The sequence below is a fragment of the Equus caballus genome, chromosome 25 (genome assembly GCF_041296265.1).
Source record: "Equus caballus isolate H_3958 breed thoroughbred chromosome 25, TB-T2T, whole genome shotgun sequence".
Lineage (NCBI taxonomy): Eukaryota > Metazoa > Chordata > Mammalia > Perissodactyla > Equidae > Equus > Equus caballus.
This window is the reverse complement of record NC_091708.1, coordinates 24,523,867-24,550,278: the sequence shown is the minus strand read 5'-3', so window position 1 is coordinate 24,550,278 and position 26,412 is coordinate 24,523,867. Positions and strand designations below refer to the sequence as shown.

At 38.7% G+C, this 26,412-nt stretch overlaps 1 protein-coding gene across 18 annotated transcripts in view; it reads left to right on the top strand.

Moving 5' to 3' along the window:
• ECPAS (Ecm29 proteasome adaptor and scaffold) overlaps nucleotides 1-26,412 on the top strand; it is a 95,440-nt gene that overhangs the window by 35,516 nt on the left and 33,512 nt on the right. For all 18 annotated transcript variants that reach the window (XM_023628640.2, XM_070251315.1, XM_070251317.1 and 15 more), the window contains 16 exons: nucleotides 3,230-3,311; nucleotides 5,594-5,713; nucleotides 8,690-8,775; nucleotides 9,001-9,079; nucleotides 10,895-10,944; nucleotides 11,980-12,046; nucleotides 12,140-12,262; nucleotides 14,278-14,381; nucleotides 14,788-14,911; nucleotides 16,729-16,809; nucleotides 17,800-18,025; nucleotides 18,736-18,827; nucleotides 20,914-21,048; nucleotides 22,039-22,201; nucleotides 22,631-22,803; nucleotides 24,201-24,302. In XM_023628640.2, coding sequence (XP_023484408.1) covers nucleotides 3,230-3,311; nucleotides 5,594-5,713; nucleotides 8,690-8,775; nucleotides 9,001-9,079; nucleotides 10,895-10,944; nucleotides 11,980-12,046; nucleotides 12,140-12,262; nucleotides 14,278-14,381; nucleotides 14,788-14,911; nucleotides 16,729-16,809; nucleotides 17,800-18,025; nucleotides 18,736-18,827; nucleotides 20,914-21,048; nucleotides 22,039-22,201; nucleotides 22,631-22,803; nucleotides 24,201-24,302 — 1,807 coding nt within the window. The remainder of the gene's footprint in view (nucleotides 1-3,229; nucleotides 3,312-5,593; nucleotides 5,714-8,689; nucleotides 8,776-9,000; nucleotides 9,080-10,894; nucleotides 10,945-11,979; nucleotides 12,047-12,139; nucleotides 12,263-14,277; nucleotides 14,382-14,787; nucleotides 14,912-16,728; nucleotides 16,810-17,799; nucleotides 18,026-18,735; nucleotides 18,828-20,913; nucleotides 21,049-22,038; nucleotides 22,202-22,630; nucleotides 22,804-24,200; nucleotides 24,303-26,412) is intronic.

Genomic DNA, 26,412 nt, shown 5'->3' with positions numbered 1-26,412 from the left:
GTATGCTAGAGAGCAGAATTCTGTGTAAAGACCAAGAAGAAAAGCTATTGCAGAAGCGGTTTCAAACTGGAATGGGTCAGAGAAACTACCACAAGAAATGAGACCTTTGACTAGGTAAATGAGCTTAAAGAACTGATGGGAAGGAAAGTGTCAAGACCCAGAAGTTATTCATTTCTGATTCTTCCTCTATCTCAAACCATTTGAGAATGTTTTTAATACAGGATCTGAAGGTTTTATGGTTAAGACAGTGAAAATTAGGTCGCAAGAAAAGAGGTGCTGAATAGATCTAATTCACACAAGAGAAAATACAAATACTAAATAGGCTCATAGAAAATATTTCGGATAAGAAATAAAGCAAAATAAAACAATGGTATGCCAGTTTGTACTCATTGGTAAGTAAGATTGTGTAATAGTTGATTACGCCATTTAAGTTTCTGTTGAAACCTCTGTTCTTACACCTTGTTGATTGGCATTATAAATTGAAATAATTTTTGGAAAGCAGTTTGCACCAAATAATGAATCATAAAAATGTTTAGAATCTTTTCTCTAAATCTTCTGGGAATTTATCAAGAGAATCATTCAAAAGAAGAATATTATATTTAGAAAAATGTTATAGATTTGCTCATTGTACCATTTCCTATAATTGTATATAGAAAAAAAGGAAACTCATATTTCCACAGGGGAAACAGTTAATTAACTGTGTATATCTATATGGAATATTAGGTATCTGCCAAAATAATTATAAAAATAATAAAGCAACATGTAAATTGCCCCCAAGTCATGGCAAATGAATAAAGCAGAATACAAAATGATATGTGTACTGATTTAAAAAATGACATATGCAAAGACTAAGGAATAACATGAAAAATTGAAGATACTTGGTTAAAAAAATCAAATTATGCAATAGTTCTTTTTTGAATTTGTTTTAATGTTTAATAAAATGCTAAAAGACAGTGGAATGCGGATAAGGTAATAAAGCTTTATAAAGGTTGCATATATTGTAGTTTTCCCTCTGCAAAGAAACCGATACAAGTAGGTGTAACAGAATAGGGAAATTAACTTCACTGTGTCTTTGTTTGCTTGTTGAAATATAAGCAAACTCTGTGTTTGGTGGTGGTTGGGAACAGCTTTCCATTAAAGGGCATGTGAGGTGGCAGAGAGGAGGAGCGTGTTTGTCATGGAGTTGTCTGGTCGTGCCTCCTGCTGATTGTCTGAGTTTGGAAAACTCATTTAACCTCGCCAGGCTGTGGACTCTATAAGCCAAGAAAGTTGGACTAGACTATACTTAACATTCCTCCCAAGTCTGAAATTCTTTCATGCTGCTTAGATCTGCATCTCCCTGGTATCCCTTTCAAGGAATTTATTTGGTTTTAAAGTATCAAAGAATCTTTCTTTAAAACTTCCAATTGTGTTTGAACTGACCCCATTCTTTACATCATATAGTGAATTGTAAGAAATATAAACGTGGTGCTTGAGTATTCTAATTAGTTTTGGTTTTGTCTATTAGAACAAGTATAAGCAGGGGCTGGCCCGGTTGCCTAGTGGTTAGGTTTGCACACTCCGCTTTGGCGGTCCTGGGTTTGCAGGTTCGGATCGCTGATATGGATCTAGTACCACTTGTCATGCCATGCTGTGGCGGCATCCACCATACAATAGAAGACTCGCACAGATGTTAGCTCAGTGACAATCTTCCTCAAGCAAAAAGAGGAAGATTGGCAACAGATGTTAGCTCAGGGCCAATCTTCTTCACAAAAAAACCAACCAACCAAAAAAAACCCCAAGTATATGCATTTTTCCATAAAAATAATCTAACATTGTTAAGAGGTGAAAAGTGAGTTGAGAACAAATATGTAGATATTATCCCATTTTGTTAAAGAAAAATCCCAAAGTATCTCTGCACGTGATGCGTCTATTGATTTATTTCTTTATCTACATACCTGCATACTCATCCACCTATTTTACTCACATAGGAAAGAAGTCTAGAAAAACATACACCAAAGTTATTGGTTACGGAAAAGGAATAGTGAGGGATATTGTGCAGATTATAAGGAATTTATTTTCTATATTATTTGTTTCTAAATTTTCATAAAAGTGTAATCAGAAAACAAACTAGAAAGATGGCAAGAGGAAAAGTAGAAGAAACAGTGAGATTTATCCTTTTTTGTTAGGTTTTCAGTTTGTTTTACTAAAGTGGTTGTGTGTTTTGTCAAAAATCTCTAAACCTGTAGTATTTATAAAGGGCAACAAAGCTTGAGGATTAGTTAGTAGCAATCAGCTGAGGAAAGATGTAGGTGACCAATAACTAAAATAGAATTATAGAATGTCTTTGAGAATAGTGGCATTGTAGATATCCAAAGAAGAAGCAGATGATAAGCTATGAAGGAAGAGATGGATTAGAAAAACAGTCAAAGCAGCGTGATAAATTGTGTTTGCACAAATACAGCATAGCTTGAAAGCAGAACCAGTGTCTTAGAATGGTTAAATCTCAGTAATCAAGTGAAATCTAGGATTGAGTTATTGCTGGATTCATAAGATGATGGGGTGGGGGCTGCTGCAGAGGGTGGGTGTCAGTCACCAATCATGGTATATTCTAATTCACCTCATTGTGGGGCCCAAGCAGGGACAAGTCTTAGTGACTAATGGTAGCATGACTGATCTGTAGAATTAGGAGCTGAAGCTGCAAGTGTGTGCCGGTGGATAAGGCAGACGGGGATGCTGGGAATCATGGTGATAGAATATCAGAGAAATGTGATGGGCTGCAAGCTGCCTACGGTTGTGGCTTTAATGGGCAAAAACTTTTTTGTCACTTTACTTTATCGCTTCTGAATTTAGCGGTGGTTAAGCAGAAGAGTCATGCCTCAGAGCTCTTTGAGCGAGTGTAGTGTAGCTCTGCTCTCTTGGAACGGCTCCTCGGCGTTGGCCTGAGAGCGGACTACAGTCCAGTTTTCTGGTGTGGTACCAAACTGGGCCATTGGGTACAATGATCTGTTGAATCAAGGTGGGACAAGTGACTTTTATTTTATTTTTTCTATTTAGGTTTTTAAAAACTAACTTTGATAGAAGTTAATCCCTTTCCTTTCCTTCTCTTGCACAATATCATTGGCTCATTTCCTGTGTGTGTTTCTAATATTTTCCTTGATAACAAATATTGGGGATATGATTTTTTGAAATCACTGAAGTAGGAGAAAGAAAAATTTTTTTTAACGAGCTGTGTTGAAACCTTCTGTAGCTTGATTGACTGGAATAATCCTGCCATCATTAATAAGATGTACAAAGTATACCTTGGAGATATACCCCTGAAGACGAAAGAGGTAGGTCATTTTGGTTTATTCTCATAGCACCATAAAAAGCAATTTGTTGACATGAACTGTCTATATTTGAACATTTTCTTCTAGTTATTTTCATTGAAGCTGTACCTATGCTATAGGAAATACTAGTTTTAAGCCATACTGTTCTAGGTGGATTAAAATCTCCTGGTAACTTAGTTTACCTGATTGGGTGTTTTCAATTCAGGTGCTTAAATAATGATGATACGTTGTCTAGACTAGGGATCAGCAGACTTTTTCTGTAAATATTTTAGGCTTTGCTGGCCCTATGGTTCTGACGCTGCAACTACTCAACTCTGCCATAACATGAAAGCAGCCATAGGCAAACACGTAACTGTATGAGCATGGCTGTGTGCCAGTAAAACTTGATGGATGCTGAAATTTGAATTTCATATGATTTTCATGTCCTGTGAAATATTCTTTTGATTTTTAAAAAATCATTTGAAAGTGTAGACTATTCTTAACTCACAGGCCTTACCGAGACAGATGGTGGGCCAGATTTGGTCCGTGAGCTATCGTTTGTTGCCTCTGTTGTAGAATCTAGAACAATAAGGCTGCAGTGTGTTGACACTGGCCTGGAATCCAGAACATTAGGTCTGTGGTTTGTTGACCCTGGTCTGGATCTAGGACAATAGATGGGTCCTTCTGAAGCACTGAAGTAAGATGTTTGCTTCATGACGTAAGTTCTGTTTGGTTCACTGTGTTTAAAAGTGTTTCAAGTTCAAATCCAGACATACAAAGAGTATTTGTTTGTTTGCTTGCTTTTTAAACCATAAAGAGTTGTGTTAAAAATCATAGTAGCGCCATTAGAAAAAATTGACTGTGATAAAGCAGAAAGAACAGTGCGTGGCAATTGGGACCCCCCTGGATTCTAGTCCTGAATGACTGCCCATGAATATACTGGGAGGAGACGCTTGGCTAACCACAGAACTTCTCGGGCCCTCATGTTCTTCATGTAGCAGACAAAGGGTTGGATCCGCTTAGTGGATCGGATCCACTTCTCCGAGTGTGGTCCGTGGACCCTGGTCGGCTCACAGAGAGACTCAGAGGTCCATGAAGGCAAGAAATTATTTTCTTTTTTCACTGTGTTGATATTTGCACTGGTGGAGCAAAAGCCTCGGTGCCATGGTGTAAGTGCCGGGGTCCTAGCACAAATCACAGCTGTGTCACCAAGTAAAGCTAGCAGTCGTTCTCTTGTTCACTGCAGCACTCATGGTAGAAAAATCAAAAACAAAAACGAGAGAGAGAGAACAAAACTCAGCTTTACTTAAGAATATCCTTGATTATAAACAAAAAATTATTTTACCTGAAGAGTAGACAGGCAAACTATGGTTATTGAGATAGGTATTTGGCAAATATTTTCTCTAAAATGAAAAAATGAGGCTTCAAGAAAAACAGTGATGTATTGGTAATGATAAAAGCTGAGTTTTCAGGCAAAAATTAGAATTTTGGGAAACTTATATTCCTCACCATGAGTTTGACAGCTTGTCAGTACTTAAAGACTGATGAGGTTGCTGGTGATATTAACGTGATTTTTTTCTTTCTTTGGTTGTTTTATAATGAAACATTTGCTTAACTCAGTGAGCCAATATTTTCCAAATGACCAGTGATGTTACAGAAGTATACAGGGGTCAGGGACCTGGTCAACCTGCGAGATAGAACAGTGGAATTTAGTATAATGGAATATGCAAAAGTTCATTGACATGGTTTCAAATTCAAATGGCTGCTATCCTTTAAGAAACTATTGTTCATCAAGTTTTGGTGTAGTATCAAAGCGTATCCATAATTACCTGAAAGGCTAAAATCATCTCCACTTTTCCAACCACATATCTGTGTGAAGCTGGGTTTTTTTCATGTACTTTAATGAAAACAACATATTAAATAAGAATCCAGCTCTTTTCTGTTAAGGTGGACATTGAAGAGATTTACAGCAAATGTAAAGCAGTGCCACTCGCTCAGTATAGTTATTTGTTTTAGAAAATATATTTTTCTCAAAAATATGTTATTTATGAAAATACGTAATAGGTTTATTAATATTATCTTTAAGTGAATAAGTATTGAAACATTTCTCAATTTTAGTTTCTTAATGTAAATATTGATAGGTATTCCAATATAAACAAAAGCTCTTTGGAGCCTTCACAGATTTTTAGGAGTGTAAAGGGATCTTGAAACAAAAGTTTGAGAGCACTGATTTAGATGGTCTCATGACTTTTTCAGTTCAAAATGATTTTGAAATTGTGCGTTATAATCAAACTCATTTTCGACAGGGAGCAGTGCTGAAGCCGGAGCTGAAAAGAGACCCAGTTAGTACGAGAGTCAAGTTAAAGATCGTGCCCCATCTCCTTCGTTCTAGGCAAGCTGCAGAGACCTTCCCAGCTAACATTCAGGTAATTCATTCTTTCCAGAGAAAAATAGCCTGTTTACAGCTTTGCTGTCTGATTAGAGGAAGAGCTGCATTAATGGATATTTAGGAGGTAGGTTGATGTGTGTAACGAGATTAATGAGATTTTGTGTTTTTTGTAGTTTCAAGTTTAGCTGCAGAAATGATTTAAAAATTTTTATTACAGAATATATACTATATGTGGTTCCCATCCACCCTAAATGTATGGTGATAATCCCTTTCAAACTGGTGTTTTTCTGAGTAGCTTTTCTCCAAAAATGGTACCACCAGAAACTTGGTCAGTGAAGTGGAAAAATGAGTCATCCTTGACTGAAATGCCACGTGAAGGCAGCGGCCGAATCCTCTCGAATCTGCCTTCCCAGTATCTTCGTCTCCCCACGCCTAATGCTGATATTAATGGAGACTGTCGTTGTTTGGGTCTTCACGGCTGTCTTCTGCCTTGTTTCCTTGGCTCCAGTCTTGCCCACAGCCAGTCTGTTTTCCGTGTTGCTGCCAGAGTTGATTGTGTGGTTGGAAATCCTCGTCCTCCCTGTTGGTGTGGAATACAAGCCCCTTTGCAAAAGCCCTTGCCTTTTATCCAGGTGATGACCAGCTCCACTTGGGAGGCAGAGAAATTGGAGTATAATTTTGTCATTAGTTATTTGCTTTTGATCTTAAATAAGCCTCAGGGCTTTTTCTGTTTTTCTTAAAATTTTTTTTTTAATCTGTAAAATGGGTGTAACAATAGCAGCTGCCTCCTAGCAATTTTGTGAAGACTGAAGGGGATAATAGGTAGAGAGTTTAGAGCACAGTGGCTCATTAAGTCACGAAGTTCTCAGTAAATGGGACAAACTTGGCAGTTACTTCCCTTCTGGTCTCGTAGCTCACTGCCCCCCTTGCCTTGTGTCTTATGCTCCAACAAAAAAAGATTGTTGCTCTTTAAATATGCTCTTTTCATGGCTCTGTGTCTCCACTCACGATGCTGCCTCTGCCTGGCATAGCTCCCCTTCTCCTCTTAGCCTGGTAAACATCTACTCATGTTTCAGGACTTGCTCGGGTGTGCCACCTCCTGTCTGAAATGTTCCCATTTCCTGCCTCTCCTCTCTGTTAGTCCCAAAGTGAGAACCGCCTCCTTTGTGTTCACACGCAGAGAGCATAGGATTCTGTCTTAGCATCTCTCACGCCTAAGACTTATTTGTTAAGCATCTGCTTCCTCCTTCTAGATGATAAACTGTTATTCCCAGTATCTGGCACTATAATATTTGACTAATTTCAAGTACTCTGTTCTGTCTCCATAAACATAAAATTATACAGAGCTTGCCTTTTACTTTCTAAGCACTGTTTCCCAGACAGTGTCTTGATAATTTTGGTTCAGAAAATTGGTTGTAGAAACACTAGGTTACATACTAAGCAGCTAGAATTTTGTGACAAAATATTCATAGATATTCTGTAGGTGTACACTTTTTTTTTAAGATTTTAATTTTTCCTTCTTCTCCCCCAAACCCCCCAGTACATAGTTGTATATTTTAGTTGTACGTCCTTATAGTTGTGGCATATGGGACACCGCCTCAGCATGGCTTGATGATTGGTGCCAGGTCCACACCCAGGATCTGAACCAGTGATGCCCCAGGCTGCCAAAGCAGAGCGCACAAAGTTAACCACTCGGCCACAGGCCAGCCCCCGAGGTGTATACTTTATTTGTAGTTATTTATGTTTGTAAAATAAGTCCAGCTAAAATTTTTTACTTTCAAAGACAAACTCATTCTCTGTCCCCCATGAATATTCTTCCTTTTTTTCTATTCCCATTTCTAATAACGGCATTACTGTTCTCTTCTATAGTTGGCCCTTCCCCTTTCTTCTCCACCAGTCTGTCAATCACAGAATCCTTGAAGATACCATTCAGATGAGCCGCCTCTTTCCTGATACCAATACCTTTAACCAGACACATGTCACCTCACCTTGATTTTGAACATATGAAAGCACCCATGTATAACATGTGCACCATGAATTTTATTTTTTCTCACAAAACATTAGTGTTCTCATTTATCCATTTGCTTATATTAACTTAGCATCTTTTTCTATATAATATAGCATTATCAGATAAATTTTCTAAAAAAAGTCTTTTCCAAATAATGTAGCGCTTGATTATATATTGTCCTTTATAATTTTCAAAGAATGTACATTTGACTGCTCACCATGATTGAGTGCCTTGCTAGCAAGGCCTGTCTCTGTTTTTGAATCTCACACTGCATTGCGTAGTGTCGATTATACAGCAGATGCTCAGTACTATTCTGTGTCCAGTCACATGTTATGGTTAAGGAAGATCAGAATACTACTAGTGGTTTTAGGAACCAGAGGATGGTGATTTGTTTTTTAAGTCTAAGACTATCTTTCCCGTAAAAAGTAGGAATTTGAGGAGTTTAGATTTCTTTGCTATTTATGTTTAACGTGTGAACCTTCTGGATGTTGCACAGGACTCATCTACGTGATCTTTTGGCTTTCTAGACATGACTGTACTGTACACGGAGCACCCATAACCCCACTGTATGCTTGTAGAATGCTTCAGTTTTGATATTTTCTGTGAAGCTTTTACTATAATTCGTTCTGAATGACTATGTGTAATTAAGAAACCTAATACCTCCAAAGTGATCTTATCTGCCGGTGTCCCCTATGCAATATGGAGTGGCAGGGTGGTGGCCCACTGCAGTGTGGACTCTGTGTTGCTTCCTCATGGTAGACCCACAAGTGTTGCAGACTTTTAAGATCAGCCATTGTGTTTGTTACTCCACAGGCTATTGATTGGAGCTACTGGTTGGCTTCCTAAGTTGGTCAGCTAAAACGTTTGTCTGTGTTAAAAAGAATGGTATTAATTTTGAAGAATGAGGTGTAGTGCAAAAAGTCTGCTGTTGAAACCTGACTAAGATTTGAAAACAGTAAACTGCTATTGTTAATTGATGTTCTTGACATTGTTCCTCTCTCATAGGTGGTGTATGATGGACTTTTTGGTACAAATACAAATTCAAAGTTAAGAACATTATCCCTGCAATTTGTGCATCACATTTGTATAACGTAAGTTTTTTGAACTATTTGACTGTAAAGTTTTCAAGCTGTTGGAGTGATCAATGATTCAAGTATACCTTACCCAGAAAGAAATCATGTTTGCTCATCTTTAAAAAATTTCGGACTTTAATAGATTAACTTATTTCACTTGTCTCTGATTAAGTAATTATCTGAAAAGATGCATAATTACGACATTCTTATCTTGCTTTGTGTATGTGTGCTATTTTTTTAAAGTTGTCCAGAAATCAAGATTAAGCCATTAGGTCCAATGCTTTTGAATGGCCTCACCAAGCTAATCAATGAATATAAAGAAGTAAGTGACTTGTCTTTTAAATTTTGTTAATGTTTTATATTTTAAAATATTTTCTGTTATAAACTTTTCTGGTCTACGTGTTGGTTTAGTTAGTTACAATTTGCTATTGTTCCATCATTTCTTAACATTTTTACTTGAACTGGTGCAAATTTCAGAAATTACTACCATCTTTTGCTTTTTTCTTTTTGAAATAAGTGCTACAAAGTGATACGAATCTTGAGGAGTCTTATCACTTCTTTAAATAACATTTTTTTCCCAAGCAAATGCATTTTATTCTACTTTTAGCACTGAAAAAATGGGATGAAAATAATTAATTAAATTTTATTTTATGATTTATTTCCATACGGGTCTATTTGGATCTGCTTATATTGAGAAACAGCGTTAATTCTTAGGGGCTGAGATTTTACTGATTCAAAATTCTGTCAAAACATGCATTCAGTAAATTTTTGATTCCTTAAGCTAAGTGGGATGAGGATTGCTTGGACTGTAGATTTTTGAATCTTGTTTGTGCTTGCTGTATCACTCTCACCATCTCCGGTGTATCAGGGGAATTTACTAAAAAAAAAAAAAAAAAGTAAGGTTTCAAGAACTCTAGTTAGCGTTATTTTCCTAAGTCTTAGCTAAACGTGAATGCATGTTTGCAGTAGTACACTGACCAAGATTTTGCCATTTGGAGTTAGAATTCAGTTTGAGTCCTAGTTTTGTTCTTTGGTGAGTAACTTAAAATCTTTGGACCTTTATTCTTTATTGAAAAATGAAAGTAATACCACTTCACTGGATTAGTGTGAAGATTAAATGAGATAATACACAAATGCTTCAGCACCGTGAAGGCACATTAGTAGATATTATTCGTGGAAAGCTGTTCACTCGTTGTGCAGCTGTGCTTGGGGGGCAGTGTTAGGCCTGGCTCTCTTTTCTTCTCTTTTTGCATGGTGCTTGCATGCTTGTTAGGGCCTAGGGAGCCTTTCAGATTATTTTTATGGCATAGATAGTCAGATACTTTGGATGGTTGGTAGAAATAAAAATGCTCTGGAGGTTTTAGGGAGAATCTCTGTATTTAAAAATAGGTTAGAGAGGCCAGATAAACTACAGGGCCCTCATCTCCTTACCTCCAGATGACGCCTCCAAGTCTTCCCAACAGATGTGTCGATAAGATGTGGAAGAGTGAATCCCGTGTTAAATGGATAAACTTCAACTAACAGAAGTGTTACTTTGCTCTGAGTAATCAGTCAGGCTATTGGTTTTCATGAAACTATGTACAATTCTATCTGTTTGAGGAGGGAACCTTACGAACCCACTTGATGACTGTGATCCCTTTAATTTTTTATAGTGGACAATAGAAGAGGAAGCTGTTCATTATAGTGCAGAGTTTTAGAGAATCGCTCCCCAGCTTACCTTACTTGGATCCTAGTCTGTCGGACCAGTGGTGAATTTTCTACTCAGTTAAGCGGCTTTCCTAGTGTGTTGAAGATGAATTTTGGTGTTTGCAGGTTACGTAGTGTTGAAAATATCCTGAACTTAGCACCAGCTAAGAGGACCTTTTCATGTATGACCACTGCATTTTCCTTTTGGAGTGAGTTGGGGATGCAAGGTTCTGTTTTGTTTTTCCTTTTAGTAGTGTGATGAATTCTGGGTTTGGACTTTGTTTGCTTGTTTGTTTTGTTCAGATGCTAATATCATAGAGTTAGGCAGAGAGGGACCAGGTTTAACAAGGAGTGAAATAATGCATGTAATTGCAGCAAAAAGGTTTTGCCGTTTACTGTGTTTTTTGTTTTGTCTGTTTTTTGTTCTTTTTTTTTTTTTCTTAATTTCAAGGACCCTAAGCTACTGTCAATGGCATATTCAGCTGTTGGAAAACTCTCCAGGTGAGTAAACTCTTTTTCAGTGAGAGATATCCTGTTGGTAAATTAAGAAAAATTATGTGGCATTTAATACAGGATGGAGAATAAATGTGCTGTGATTCTGAAAGGAAATGTATTTAATGGCTATAGGTTCTTTAGAAATGTCTTCCTTGTAGAAGGAAAATGATGTGCTTTTTAAAAAACTTACATTGAAGATGTTACCATATTAAACGGTAGTCTTGAAATGAGATTTTGAACTGGATTGTGTCATCGTGGGTTACGTCTTCTTGTACCCGAGAGACGTTTGATTGACCTTAGTGTTCTTGCTGCTACTTACTACTATAGTAGTCTTTATAATCCCAAGAATGAAAGTTTTTCTAGTGATTCTCTTTTTTAATGGTGTTATATTCTAATTCCGAGTGGCCCTGTTTCCAAAGATGGACTTTTCTGCTTAGTATGATTTCCTCCTTAGTCCTAGTGCCTCCTGGTCTGCTCTTCCTTCGCTATATAAAGCAGGGAGCTAGAGGTGCAGCATCCTCAGTGGCACCGTGTGCTGCTTCTCCCCTGGCGCAGGTTCTGATTGGCTTGTGTAGACTAGGTCTTGCTCTTCTATACTGTACAGGGAAAGGAGCTCTGGGGCTCAGAAAAAAGCCACCCACAGCAACTGATACAGCGTACGGTTGTCAGCAAACCTTGTCCTTTGTCTCTTGGCGTGAAGTAACAAAGCCCCTTATCACACTAGCTTTTAGTTTAAATAGCAATTTGGTCTTCGATCTATTTTATTTTTATTAAAATCAGAAATGTTAACTGAATGCATGGAATATTATAAAGGGAATATCTGGACAGTATGTAAATTAATCAAGGCTTCCTTGGATTAGACAGTTGAAGAACTGAATGTTTACTTTAAAAAATATTTGGCTCGTTGGGGAGGTAATCTAATGATGCTGACACTGTGTTCAGAGATGAAAATGCAAGTTCAGGGAAATTTGTGTTTAGTTTAATTTCCTTTCATCTCATGGAAGTTTATGACAGTAACGATGGCCTTTTATTCTCTTACAGTCGAATGCCACATTTATTCACTAAGGATATAGCTCTTGTGCAGCAGCTTTTCGAAGCCCTCTGTAAGGTAGGGAAACACCAGGCAATTTTATGCTTTCTGTTTGGATGCTCACCTGGAATCCCAGCCGGGAGGGAAACACTGTTTTCATCATCTTTATAGGAAGAGCCTGAGACGCGGCTTGCCATTCAGGAGGCGTTATCGATGATGGTTGGAGCTTATAGTACTTTGGAAGGAGCCCAGCGGACTCTCATGGAGGCGCTCGTGGCTTCCTACTTGATCAAGGTAGGTCCACCTGTGTGAGCCACAGTACCTGGTACTGTATACCTTTTACATTTTTAAGGACCAAATTTGAATGACTTTTCTCCTTAACTATCTTGATAATGAAGAGGAATATTTGCTTTCGTTCGGATTGTGATTTATGATCTATTTTTAATTCTTCAGGATGGAAATCTGATTTTAGGGGAAGAGTGGTGATATTCCTAGAGCTTTATGTTTAAAGCCTTCTGTGTTGGAAAACTGTTCTTAATGTCACGTCCTCCAAGTTGGAAGTGTTTTGTCTTAGCTGGTAGCTGAGCACTACAGTGCACTGGGGTAGAATTCTGTAGGTAACATTGAGGGAGAAAAGCAGAAAGAAAGATAGATACATTTTATATATCAAAATGAGTCTGTACGAAGTAAGCCAGGACTGTCATACATACTCCTCTTCCTTCTCGTCTTACTTGGTTGTCATGGGAGTTTGTAGGAAAATTTTGAATATCTGTAGATATATACACATATGCACACATAATATGTAATATAAAATAATATACATTTGCTATAGTCAGTTCTTTGTCCTCCATTTCTAGGAGTAGAAAGAGAGGGATATTAGAAGAGGGAATGAAGTCAAAAGGTATTGATGAGATTAATGTAAATCGCATCCTGTTGAAATTTGTCTGGCATACTTAATTCATTTATATTGAGAGAATTATTAAAGGTTCGCAAAGGCATCTGATTTCTATTGAAATATGACAAGATTATTATGCACACTCAGAAAACTTACTGTAGTCATGCGTTGCTTAACCACGGGGATATGTTCTGAGAAACGTGTTGTTAGGCAATTTCGTCGTGGTATGAATGTTGTAGGGTGTGCTTAGACAAACCTGCATGGTATAGCCTATTACACACCTAGGCTGTATGGTACCAGTCTTATGGGGCCACCATTGTATATGTGGTCAGTGGTTGACCAAAATGTCGTTAAGCAGCCCATGACTCTGTGTGTGTGTGTGTGTGTGTGTGTGTGTGTGTATACACACACACACCTAGTCTCATTGTTAAGTGCTCTTGGTATCCAGTGTTCATGGCTCCTGGTCACATATCGCGGACAAAGAATTGTGGGCTTACTTGGAAGCTCAGTAGAGTAGAATACTGGCAACTTTCCCTAGGTAACCTTACAAGGAAGAGTGATGCTTATGTAACGCATGTAGCTGCTGGTTGTACTCGTGCAGATCAAATCGTGTAACAGTATTACCAAACCAAAGCTAATTTATATTCTTTTTTTCAGACTATATGTAAGGCAGTCAGACTCCAGGCTAAATCATATGGCCTAGCCTCTAATATCATTGCTGTTTGTCGTAGCTCAGGGAATGCTAAAGAGCAAGAATACCGGAGTGAGTGGGACAGTATATATTTATTAGCTCTCCTCTCACTTATGTTGTAACTGGAGGAATGACCTAGGGGGAAGGTACGTGAGAATGATTCTGTAACTGCTTTTCTGGTTGAAATTTGTATTTGTAGATTATTACTCTATTTCAGTTAATTGAATGTATTTAAGTAGTTTAAATTTTGCTTTGGAGTCAGTTTTAACTTTAGAGCTAATCTGAAAAAGTTGGGGGTGTTTTGTTTCAAATTTGTAGAGATTCCAAGTGAGCTCTGTTTGTGTTCCCTGCAAAATGCCCGTATTTCCCTTGTGTGACTGCGAGTTGGGGAAGCAGAGATGGTGGCCAGAAACTGTTACAGTGACCTTGGTCCAAAGGTCCGGCTGAGATGTGTGTGTACAGAGAGAGTCTCTGGCCGTGAGTTTTCCTGCTTTACTTGGAGGGTCCTCTTAGATCATAAAAGTACTTTTTAAGTCGTATTGCTGTCCAGAAGACACATAATTAAAGATCTTGAACAAATGATTTGTCTCAATTTTATTTATTTAGACATATATTTAATTGAAATAACTTTGATTGTTTACAATTAAGATGACTTGACTGGAATAAGTTGTTGGTAATTGAATTCTTCTTTTTTTTTAATCTGTGTGCATTTGTGTCAAACAGCCTGAAGTTCAAGTTCGACAGGTGGCTGTGAAATTTGCCAGCACGGTGTTTCCCTCAGATCATATACCTTCCAGATATTTGCTCTTACTAGCTGCAGGAGATCCGTAAGTGTCAAAGGTGTTAATTTGAATTCGGGTTCATTTTAAATTTATTTGAAAATTACTAAAATTTATGTTGTTTACAATGGTGGTCTATGGAATTTAGAAGCAATTGATTAAAGAGTTGCAATATGGTCCTTGATGTCATCTAGACCCCTAGTTATAGTGTGGCTTGTTTTTTCCTGTGGGTAAAATTCAAAGATGCAAGCCACATGACTCTAAATCTCATGAAATTTCCACAAAGTAGGTTCTTATAATGTATTTTATGACTGTTTGCTTCTATAGCCAACAATATATTTAAGACATTTTCTCAGAACCCCAACTGCCACATAAAATTGCTGTTCCGAGTCTTCGTATGGTCTTTCTCCAATTGGTGAAATTTATTTTTTATTCTTGTTTGTCTTTCTGAAAGACGGGAAGAAGTTCATGGAGAAGCACAGCGAGTATTGAGGTGTCTTCCTGGTAGAAACAGGAAAGAAAGTGCTTCTAAGCAGATGCCTTCCTTCCCAGAAATGGTATATTATATCCAAGAAAAGGTACGGCATGCAACTTCAGATGATTCGTTTGAGTCATATAATGGATGATGAAAATAAACATAGCTTTTTTTAGGTAACATGTTTAAAATGTTGATCACTGTTGAATAGTAATAAGATTTCTAACAATGTTAATATTTACAGTAAGAGAAAGGTACAAAAAAATATAATTCTGAAATGTAATTGATCTGTTTGTCCAAATCTGAATTACTTACAGTTCCTTTTATGCTCTTCAACATATTGGCTGTGCTTAAAATTTTTCCTTTTGGTACGACTTGCTTAAAAATACATCTCCTGGGGCCTGCCCAGTGGTGCAGTGGTTAAGTTCACATGTTCTGCTTTGGTGGCCTGGGATTTGCCGGCTCACATCCCAGCCCCGGACCTACACACCACTTGTCAAGCCATGCTGTGGCAGGCGTCCCACATAGAAAGTAGAGGAAGATGGGCACAGATGTTAGCTCAGGGCCAGTCTTCCTCAGCAGAAAGAGGAGGATTGGCAGCAGGTCAGGGCTTATCATCCTCAAAAAAAAAAAAAAAGAAAAAAATTAAAACAAAACAAGCAAACAAATAAAAAAATACGTCTCCTTTTTATTGTTTATTTTTATTTTTTTAATAAGTATATATTTTTATTTATTTATTTATGTTTAAGATTTTATTTTTCCTTTTTCTCCCAAAGCCCCCTGGTACATAGTTGTGTATTTCCAGTTGTGGGTCCTTCTAGTTGTGGCATGTGGGATGCTGTCGCCTCAGCATGGCTTGATGAGTGGTGCCGTGTCCTCACCCGGGATTCGAAGTGGCAAAACCCTGGGACCCCAAAGCGGAGCAGGCAAACTTAACCTCTCGGCCACAGGGCCAGCCCCTCCTTTTTATTTTTAAGGTCATTATTTGGGGCACCGTAAGTTTGTTGTTTTTTTTTGAGGAAGATTAGCCCTGAGCTAACATCTGCTGCCAATCCTCCTCTTTTTGCTGAGGAAGACTGGCCCTGAGCTCACATCTGTGCTTATCTTCCTCTACTTTATATGTCGGATGCCTGCCACAGCATGGCTTGCCAAGCGGTGCCATGTCTGCACCCGGGATCCAAACTGGCGAATCCTGGGCTGCCAAAGTGGAACGTGCTCACTTAACCGCTGCACCCCTGGGCCGGCCCCATGGGACACCATAAGTTTAAGAATGCTTCAGGGAGCAGTTCAGAGTTTTTCCACCGTAATTATAAGAGAACATTACATCTGCTTTTGCAAGTCTCCTGTTTTTGCAGTGTTGTCTGCTGGTGGATCATACAGAGTATTGGCAGTCATGACCCCCAACCCTGACCCTATCCTGCTTTTTACATCAATGTTTCTTTGAGTATGCTGGGTGATGCCTTATTGCCTTCTGCCTCTACTGGTGGTCCTACCATTTTGCTCAGATAGACATCTTAAGGGAGTTAGAGGTCAGTATGGAGCAGCCATGGTTCTCTTCTCTATAATGCACTCATATTTGTGGTCAGAAGATGCTTTTGTGCTCGTATTTTCCTCCTACCTCCATTATTAATGAAAATCACTGGCATGCATTGGCCAGGGGTGACTGTGTCAGTAGATGCCTGGAGTAGGTTTATTCTTTTTAAACAAGGCAGTAAAAACATGGAGCAGAAAAGGCAACACCCCTGTCATGTAGAGTTTGAGGGCCATGCACGATCACCAAGATTAATGGAAAAATGTTTTGACCAGGAAAAACAGTAGCAAACAATAATGTAGCTAGAAATACAGTTATTGTTGAGTTGAGGAAGGGCACATGTGCTCCAGTTTTCAGTAATTGTGTTTGTTTTGGGCTTATTTTATTAGGCTTCTCATCGAATGAAAACTCCAGCCAAGTACATGACCGGGACCACTGTCCTTCCGTTTAACCCAGCAGCCTTTGGAGAGGTAGGACTGGCATGTATTTCTATTTTGCTTTCTCTAAAGCTTCTAAAAGATAACATCACACCTAAAGAGATGTCTGTGAATTTTTTGTGTTCTAGACAAACCTTTGTTGTGGTGTCATCGTTCTTTGTCAAGTTGTTTATTAGAAAAACAGTATTTGGTCGTTGGTATTATTTTAATTCATAGTGGAGTCTACAAATAGATTTATCTCAGTGAGATTCTCTTTGTGAAAGAACTGGATCCTCTTCACTGATAACCATTGAGATTTCATAGCAAATTAGATTTGAATTTTAAAGCCAGCAACATGTTGAGGTTGTTTGGGTTATCCAGTGTTGAAGGTTGGAGGGTTCGATTAATTTATCACATTTACTAAGGGAAATTCTATTAGATCGTTGACTTGCACTAATTAAATGGCAAGAGGTGATCTTGTTCAGAGCGAGTAAGAATCCTCACAGTGAGATTACTGCCTGTCCTATTTTAGCTGTCAAGGAAAGAGCTTCCAGAAGACTTCTTAGTAGCTAGTTTATTTCAGAGGTTTTTATGGTGTCGTATCTACTCCTCTCTAGATGATCTGAGCTAATTTTCTCAAATTCTTCTGTCAGTGGTGATTAAATACAACTGGAGTTCCACAGGAATAGATCATTTGCACCAGGTTTCTGCCCGGTGTCTGTCTCTCTCTATCACAAACACCTTTTAAAAAAATAATGATTTTCATTGGAATGTTTTAGATTTTAAAAGTTGAGTTTGCATTTTATCTTCGTTAAACTCCATTTAAAAACCTCTTTGGATTTATGAACGCCTGTTATATAAATTTTGCTCCATTATGGTAATTTCAGTTAACGTATTGAGTCGTGTTTTCCAGCTTCTTGAGGATTGATGAATAGCTTTATGAAGGACGGTGGGGAAATCAAAACTGGAGACTGTCACTTTGAGGAATAGCCTCCCACGCTGAGTTTTTGAGAAGCTCATCTGGTGCTCTTCTTCTGGTTTCAGATAGTTCTGTACTTGCGCATGTGCCTGGCTCACAGTGCAGGAGTGGTGCCCACCTCTCAGAGTTTGGCTGATATGCAAGATCACGCCCCAGCCATCGGACGCTACATACGGACTTTAATGTCAGGTGGCCAGGCCACATCCTCTTCGTCTTCTTCCAAGAGTGGAGAAACCAACCCTGTTCAGATCTACATTGGCCTGCTTCAGCAGCTGCTAGCAGGTGTTGGAGGTAGGAGGGCGTGATGCTGAGGACAGATGTTAAAGCACTTCAGCAGAAATCTAATTTTAAACTCAGCTGAGAATTTATAGCAAAATTATTTTCTCTCTTCACTACTCTAACTGAACATTAGTCTTTGTTTCTTTTCTAAAATTATCGGATTCATCCTTGATACACTGTTTCTCTTTTCAGAAAGAAATGCTAACAATAGTTAATATATTTTTACTTTTGGAAGTAGGTGTGAAGGAGAGGGCATCTTTTTTTTTTTTTTTAAAAGATTGGCACCTGAGCTAACGTTCGTTGCCAGTCTTCTTTTTTTTCCCCCTTCTTCTTCTCCCCAAAGCCCCGCAGTACATAGTTGTGTATTCTAGTTGAGAGTGCCTCTGCTGTACTCTGTGGGACACCGCCTCAGCATGGCCTGATGCACAGTGCCGTGTCCACGCCCAGGATCCGAACTGGTGAAACCCTGGGCCGCCAAAGTGGAACGAGTGAACTTAAGCACTTGACTACAGGGCTGGTCCCGAGGGCATCTTTTTATGGATAACTAGTCTGTACATTTATTGTATTGAATCACATACTGTATTTAGGTTAACTTTTGTTTGGTAGAACTGGGGAATGCCTCCTAAATCAGTAGCCTTATAGTTTAAAAAAAAATTAGTGATCTCTGTATGTTTATCACTTTTCTTGAAATTAATAATGGTTCTGAATTCTTTCTTATTTAGGTCTGCCAGTCATGTACTGTCTATTGGAAGCTGTCTCAGTGTATCCAGAAAAGCTGGCTACCAAATTCGTAGACAAGACAGAATGGATAAAGGTATGTCCTGTGCATGTATATTTCTCTTTGATTCATTCAGTACGTTTTAAAATTCAGTCTCGTGATTTCGTCTCCCTACCAGTGTTCCTATGGCCTTCTCTGCTGTTAGGTCATTTTGAAAGCTCTCTCATCATCGGACACTGAGAAGCGTGTAGGTTAATGTATCTCAGTGATGCATCTAGGTGAGAGTGGGAGACATTGACAGTCATCTGAATAAAAAAAATAATTATTTGTAGTTTTAAAAAAGTTAAAAAAAATACATTTGTATAGTTAAAATAAAAAATATGTAAAATGTCTCCTTTCCATAACTGTCTCCCATCTACTCAAATCCCTCAGCTTCTTGCCCCTTCCTCTCTGACCTGACACACATACGTAGATCATCACTCGTTTATGTATGGTGTACCTTCTAGAGTTTGCTTATACATATACACATGAATAAAAATAAGCATTTTTGATTCTTCTCCCTTCTTTTACACAAAAGGTAGCATAGTTTTCACATGGTTTTGTACCTTGTTTCTCTTAATGTCAGAACATGGAGATACTCCTGTAAAACCACAGACAGAGAGAGTGTTCTCTTTAACAGCTTCATTGTTGTCCGTCGTATCAATATGCCCTCATTGATTCTAGATGCTTACTGATGGTCGTTTAGGATACTTGCACTTTGCTGCAATGAACGAGCCATCATTTTGAACATGAGGAAGTGTATCTTTTAGATGAATTCTCTAGAAGTGGAATTGGGACATGTGCTTTTGCGGTTTTGATAGACAGTGCACATCTTCCATATGAGTCCTACCAATTTACACTCCCACCAGCCGTGTGGGAGAGTGTTCTTGTCGTGTCGTCACACCAAAAAGATTGCCAGGTTTAGCAAATAAAAATACAAGATGCTTAGTTAAATTTGAATTTCAGATAATCAATGAATAATTTTTTTAGTACAGGGATGATCCATACAGTTTTATTTATCTCTTGTGCTACACAATATAGTTCTTTTTGGAAAATGCAGCTTCATTTATGGTAAAATGTACAGATTATCTCTTTTAAGTGTGAAAACATGAATGCAACTTACCAAGGGGTGTGAGTTTTGCACTTTTCTGCAAAATCTGGTCTTGCGAAAGTACTTCTAGTTTAAAGAGATTTATTCTTTGTGAATATTTGCTAATTTTAAATGGTCTGAGAGTTGTTTTTTAATTTTTTTCTTCTTCTTCTTCTCCCCAAAGCCCTCCAGTACCTAGTTGTATATTCTAGTTGTGAGTGCCTCTGCTTGTGCTGATCTTAGAGTTTTTGACTTTTGATCTTGTAGATCAGGGATTGTTGGATTATGGTCTCTGTTCCACATGTGGGCTGCCTCCTGCTTTTGTATGGCCTGCAAGCTAAGAATGGCTTTTACGTTCTTAAATAGTTGGGAAAAAATCAAAAGATGAATGCCATTTCCTGATCCGTGAGAATTAGTGTCCATAAAGTTTTTTTTTTTTTAAAGATTTTATTTTTCCTTTTTCTCCCCAACACCCCTGGTACATAGTTGTATATTTTTAGTTGTGAGTCCTTCTAGTTGTGGCATGTGGGATGCCGCCTCAGCATGGCCTGATGAGCAGTGCCATGTCTATGCCCACGATCCGAACTGGCAAAACCCTGGGCCGCAGAAGCGGAGCACGTGAACTTAACCACTCAGCCACGGGGCCAGCCCCACGTGTCCATAAAGTTTTATTGGAACAAAGATACACCCGTTCGTTTATTGTAGTCTGTGGCTGCTTTTGCACTATGGTGGTAGGACAGAGACCATCAGGCCCGCAAAGCCTATTTGGCCCTTTACAGAAAACATTTGTTGACTTCTGTTGTAGATTATCTGTGTATTAATTCCACCTGTTTTATACTTTGTATCTTTGATGAAAATGCACAGAAGATTTTTGGTGTGTGATTCAGCTTTTATTTTGTTTTGAAATAACAGCTTGTTGTGTTCTTTTCTCATGATTACCAAAAGATTGCACAATATAATGTATTCTTTTTTCTTTTAATTTTAAAGGTTAGATGTTGTCAGCAGGAAGGTAATTACATGTCATGTATATATTTCTTTTTCTACATCACTCAGAGTCTGATGAACAGCAGTAAAGAAGAGATGCGTGAACTGGCAGCCCTGTTTTATTCTGTGGTGGTGTCTACAGTGTCAGGAAACGAGTTGAAGTCAATGATAGAACAGCTTATAAAGACGACAAAAGACAATCATGTATGTTATCAGTTTTGTCTTCATTCTTTTTTGTGGACAGTAGTAGAGTTTTACATAAGCATCTAGTATATTTTTAGTTTTTGTGTTCTCGTTTGTAAGATGAACATTTATGATTGTAAAGATTAAATGAGACAGATAATACATTGATTCAGTCAGTTCATTCAACAAACTTCGGTGCCCTGTGTCTGATAGGCACTGTTGGAGAGTAAGTACACAAGAGTTTCTAGAACTAGCTGGTACTCAGAAATGTTAGTTCCTTTTTTCTTCCACATCTACTGCCGCCTATCATTGTGTTTATCCTATCAGGAAGCACTGTCGAAACCACGTGCTTTCAAATAGTTTATCACCTACCTTGTGTTTGGAAGTTTTGGTGATTAGAAATAAGGTCTTTTCATTGTATTTTGTTGGCAATTGGGAGAAATTATGCTTGAAAATTATGATGGTGTATTACGTAAATGCTGTAAGCTAGAAGAAAGAGTTGGTGCTGTAGGAGCAAGAGAGTCACCTTACCCAGAGATGGAGTAGGTGTGAGATTAGGGAATCTAAATCAAAACACAGCTTAACTTCTCAGAATTCTGTGTTAGAAGCTCAGGGTTTCTCCTATTCCCTAAGGCTGATTCATTAGCATCCAGTAGAGCCTCAAATGATCACTTTATTCTTTGGCCTTAGGGTTTTGTTTTGTTTTGTTTTTTGGTGAGGAAGAGTGGCCCTGAGCTAACATCTTTAGCCACTCTTCCTTTGTTTTGTATGTGGGATGCTGCCACAACATGGCTTGATGAGCAGTGCTAGGTCCATGCCTGGGGTCTGAACCTGCAAACCCTGGGCTGCTGAAGTGGTGCCTGTGAATCCTAACCACTACACCACCGGGCCGGCCCCCTCTTTGGCCTTATGTTTTATTGGAGAGATGACTGTAATAAACACAGTTATTTCAATGCATTCTTGCACCTGTGAGAGAGACAGAGACATATGCTATTGTGTTGTTAAATTCAGAGCCCAGAGATACAGCACGGATCCTTGCTTGCGTTGGGATTCACAGTAGGGAGATATTTGGCCAAAAAGAAAATGAAGATGGCAGAGCAACAAGATGTGGAGACAAATGCCGATTTCCTGCCTGAACAGGAGGAGCTCATTCAGAGTGCCACAGAAACCATAGGTAAGGAATTTCGTCTTTATGCTGACTCAGATGTTTAAATTTATTATAACATTTCATTTCTTTTTACAGCATTGTACTTTAAAGGCACAAGCTTTTTCACAGAATCTTACTTGATGCTAAATAAATTCTGTGTTTTTAATAACAATGAAAGTGCTCTATTTTCTGTACGTTTTTTTCTATATGTTTCTACACAACAGAGATGATTCTGTTGTAGGAAAGAATCTAAATGTTAAAAAAGGACACTACTCTATGCCTTGTTTCCATGGTGTTTTACTACTGAGTAAATGTCAACAAATTATCAACTGGAAGATACTGTAGACTTCAATTTTGTTTTGCTGTCTTTTAAAAAATCTTGAGTACATTGCTGGTTGCTTTGGGTCACAAGGTGGGTAGTGTATTATTCTCAGTTTGGTCTGAATGTGCTTGCAGGCTCGTTTTTGGACAGTACCTCGCCCCTCCTGGCCATCGCTGCCTGTACAGCCCTGGGTGAAATTGGCAGAAATGGTCCGCTCCCCATCCCCAGTGAGGGGTCTGGCTTTACCAAGCTACATCTTGTGGAAAGCTTACTAAACAGAATACCCTCCAGTAAAGAAACCAATAAGGCAAGTTCTTTCTTCTTTCCTTCTCTGTGAAATTCTTTTTATTCATAGATGTATAAATGAGCGAAAAAACGATTGTCTTGAGGCTGGATGGCATTGCAAGAGGGGCAAGGAGTTAATGTAAAAAAGAATGATAAAATAGAGAGGAAAGTCTAGGTGACTGTTTAATTTTGAGTTAGGGGTGATTTGGGCCCAATCTTTGTGTGTGCACCGTTTGACCCAGTTACTCCAATTTAGGCCCATAGCTATTAAGATTTGGGTAAAATATTAAATGCATGAGGTAATTCTTTTGTCATGCAAAAGGTGGATAGTAAAGTGTTAAATAGTTTTATGACTTTTGTAATTTCAGACCAAATCAAAATCTTAAACTCCTACAGCCAGTTTGGTTTTAAGAAGTCTGGACATTAGTAATTAGTGTGAGTAATCTGTGAGGGAAAGGACGTTTATAGTTGTTTAGTTTTAGACAAAAATTTTCATAGACTTTAAAACATTTTCTTTGTGGTGAAAGCACTTCAATGTTGAAGTATAAGATGAGTTAATGAGCAGAAAAATCAGCTTACTACAAGCTTGAAAAATATATAATCTTATTCTTGGTCTACCTACTGTTTAAGTCTTTCCAAGAAGATCACACAGTGTAGTTTTTATTGGTTGTTATTAACTAATTAATCATTACCAAGCATGGTTGAGTGCTTGTAATGTATGCTAAGCACTTCACATACATTAATTAATTGCATCTTCAAAAGGTTTAGTGGAGTAGGCACAGTTGTCGTCTCTGTTTTCCAGACGAGGAAATGGAGTCACAGAGAGGTGGAGTAACTTCCTAAGGTCACACACCTGTAAAGGCTACTAAAATGGCCAAGCCGTGATTTGATCTTAGCTCCTCTGGGCCCAGAACCTACATTTATAACTGTTAGAGTTTGGAGGATAGTAAACCTAGTTCAAGGCATTCTTCTTTCTCAACTGTGGACCCTTAATTAACTCAGTTTTATGTCTTTCTGCCTCTAATAGACATAATTCTGTAAAATTGGATACTTTAAAAAAAAAAACTAAGGGCCGGTCCCATGGCCGAGTGGTTTAGTTCAAGTGCTCCAGCTTCGGCAGCCAGTTTCGCCGGTTCAGATCCTGGGCACAGACATGGCGCCGCTCATCGGGCCGTGCTGGGGCGGCGTCCCACATGCCACAGCTAGAAGGATCCACAACTAAAAATATACAACTATGTACCTGGGGGCTTTGGGGAGAAAAAGGAAAAATAAAATCTTTAAAAAAAAGAACAAAACTTGGGCACTGGTGTATTAGTTAGACAGAGTGCTGCTCCCTGCCATCTCATTTTTGAAACATTGTTCTGGGATAATGCTGTTATATACTTTGTTTAAAAAAAAAACAATTCTCTGTTCTTTCAGATGAAAGAAAGAGCAATCCAAACTCTGGGGTATTTTCCAGTTGGGGATGGAGATTTTCCTCACCAGAAACTCCTCTTGCAAGGTCTGATGGATTCTGTGGAGGTATTTATATTGCTATCTGATTGTCAGTCATTCACACAGAAGGCAGTTTTTAGTTGGAATTTTGCATGCTGTGAGATTTTAAATTAAACTGCTGTTGATTTATTCACCAAGTACTTACTGCGTGCCATCCTTGGGCTCATCACCGTGGTAGGTGTAGCATTGGCTAAATCACCTATGGAGCAAAGGGCTTCTCTCATAATTTTTGAGTGAAGCACGGTGCATTGTGGGTAGAAGGGGAAGCCTTCCCACTCAGCTGGATGTGGGGGTGGGTGCTGGTATTCCAGTTGCTCCTGAGTCTGATGCCTTAGCTTCTGTCCTCTGGATAAATGCCCAGTGTCGTGGAGAAGACCTGCAGTTAGACAGCCACCAGCCCCGTGTGATAAGTGCCTCAGCACCGCCTCATCTGGCCCTCATCTAGCCTTGATTCTTGTCACTCACATTATTGTACACCAGCCTCGCCGCACCCTGAGCTTTGAATGACCCGCGCTTTCTTTTTTCTCAGCTTGTTGCTGTGCGCCTTGAAAAGCCTTCCCTGACGCTTCACACTAGAGTAGATTCTTTCGTTACTTGTGCTGTCGTGACTCTCCGTGCTTGTTCTCCACAGCATTTATCACAGTGTCTAACTGCCCACTAGACTGACGTTGAAGTCTCTTTCACTGCCCGTTAGGAAACAAGTGCCTAGCAGTGTGGTTGGTAATGGTAGGACCTCAGTAAATATCGGTGGAGTGACTGAACGAAGAGACGTTTGCATGTGAGGCGGTAGGCTCACCAAGGAGGGCGTGAGCACCTCAGTCTGGGTGAGGGGGGCAGGTTTTCTGGAGGTGAGGCTGCGGAGAGAGGAGAGTTGGGGCTGAGGACCAAGGCAGCTGAGTGATGGAGCCAGTATTAAAATTCACGTATCTGGATTCTTAATTTAGTATTTTAAGGTGAATTTTTCGATAATGAATTATACCCATATCCAGTTCTCTCTGGATGTCACTGACGTTGTAACCACTTGGGGAAAAGCTTATGAGGTCTGCTTTTTCATCTTTTGTGTTTTATAAAATCTATGAGAGAGATGAGTTTCTTCTAGTTTTGTTTAAATAAATAAGGGTTTGTCTCGATTCCTAACTCGCTATTAAAGCCATTATTTTAGGGTTTAGAAGTCCAGAAATACATGAAAAGCTAGAAACATGATGGAGAGATTAAAGGTAAGAATGAAAAAAAAAAGACATGGGGGCCGGCCCCGTGGCTGAGTGGTTAAGTTCATGCGCTCCGCTTTTGCAGCCCAGGGTTTTGCTGGTTCAGATCCTGGGCACGGACATGGCACCACTCATCAGGCTACGTTGAGGCGGCGTCTCACATGCCACAACCAAAAGGACCCACAACTAAAATATACAACTACGTACTGGAGGGATTTGGGGAGATAAAACAGAAAAAAAAAAATGATTGGCAACAGTTATTAGCTCAGGTGCCAATCTTTAGGGAAAAAAAAGCATGAAGCAGAGAAGCAAAATATTTTCGCAGTCAACCAGGATAAAGTTCTAAAGTTTTTTTCATTTAAATTAAAAGACTGTTTGTTATGGGAAATTTTAAACATACACAAAAAGTAGGGAGAATAATAATATGATGAATCCCCATGTGCTTGTTGTTCTTAGATCTGTTATTTCTGGAGTATTTAAAGGAAAGCGTAGATACCATATCATTCATAAATGGAGTTGGGAGTTTTGTTTTATGTAATGCCAACTATGTTGTTATTAACAATAGGAAATATGTAAAAACAGGCAGATAAAATGAATCCCTAATATAGAATTCTCTGTGTTGAAATACCTTTTCTCAGCTTAGAGTTGCCAAGAGAAGCTTTTGACTAGGGCTGCTGAGGGACTGAAGCCCTTAAGTGTTTTTTCATCAGAGTAGGCAGAATGTGGTATTAGCGCTTGACACCTCATGGAGACTTGCGCATTTAGTTGATTGAGCATAGGAATGGCTGCACTGTTGTCTGTATGCTTTGTAGAGTTCTCCTAAAAGGTCAGTATTCCCATATCCTGCATGCTTTCATTCTTCATTCTCTTTTCATTCCCCCATTCTTAGATTTCTTCCAGTTCACAGTAAACAGAGAAAATGCCAAAGG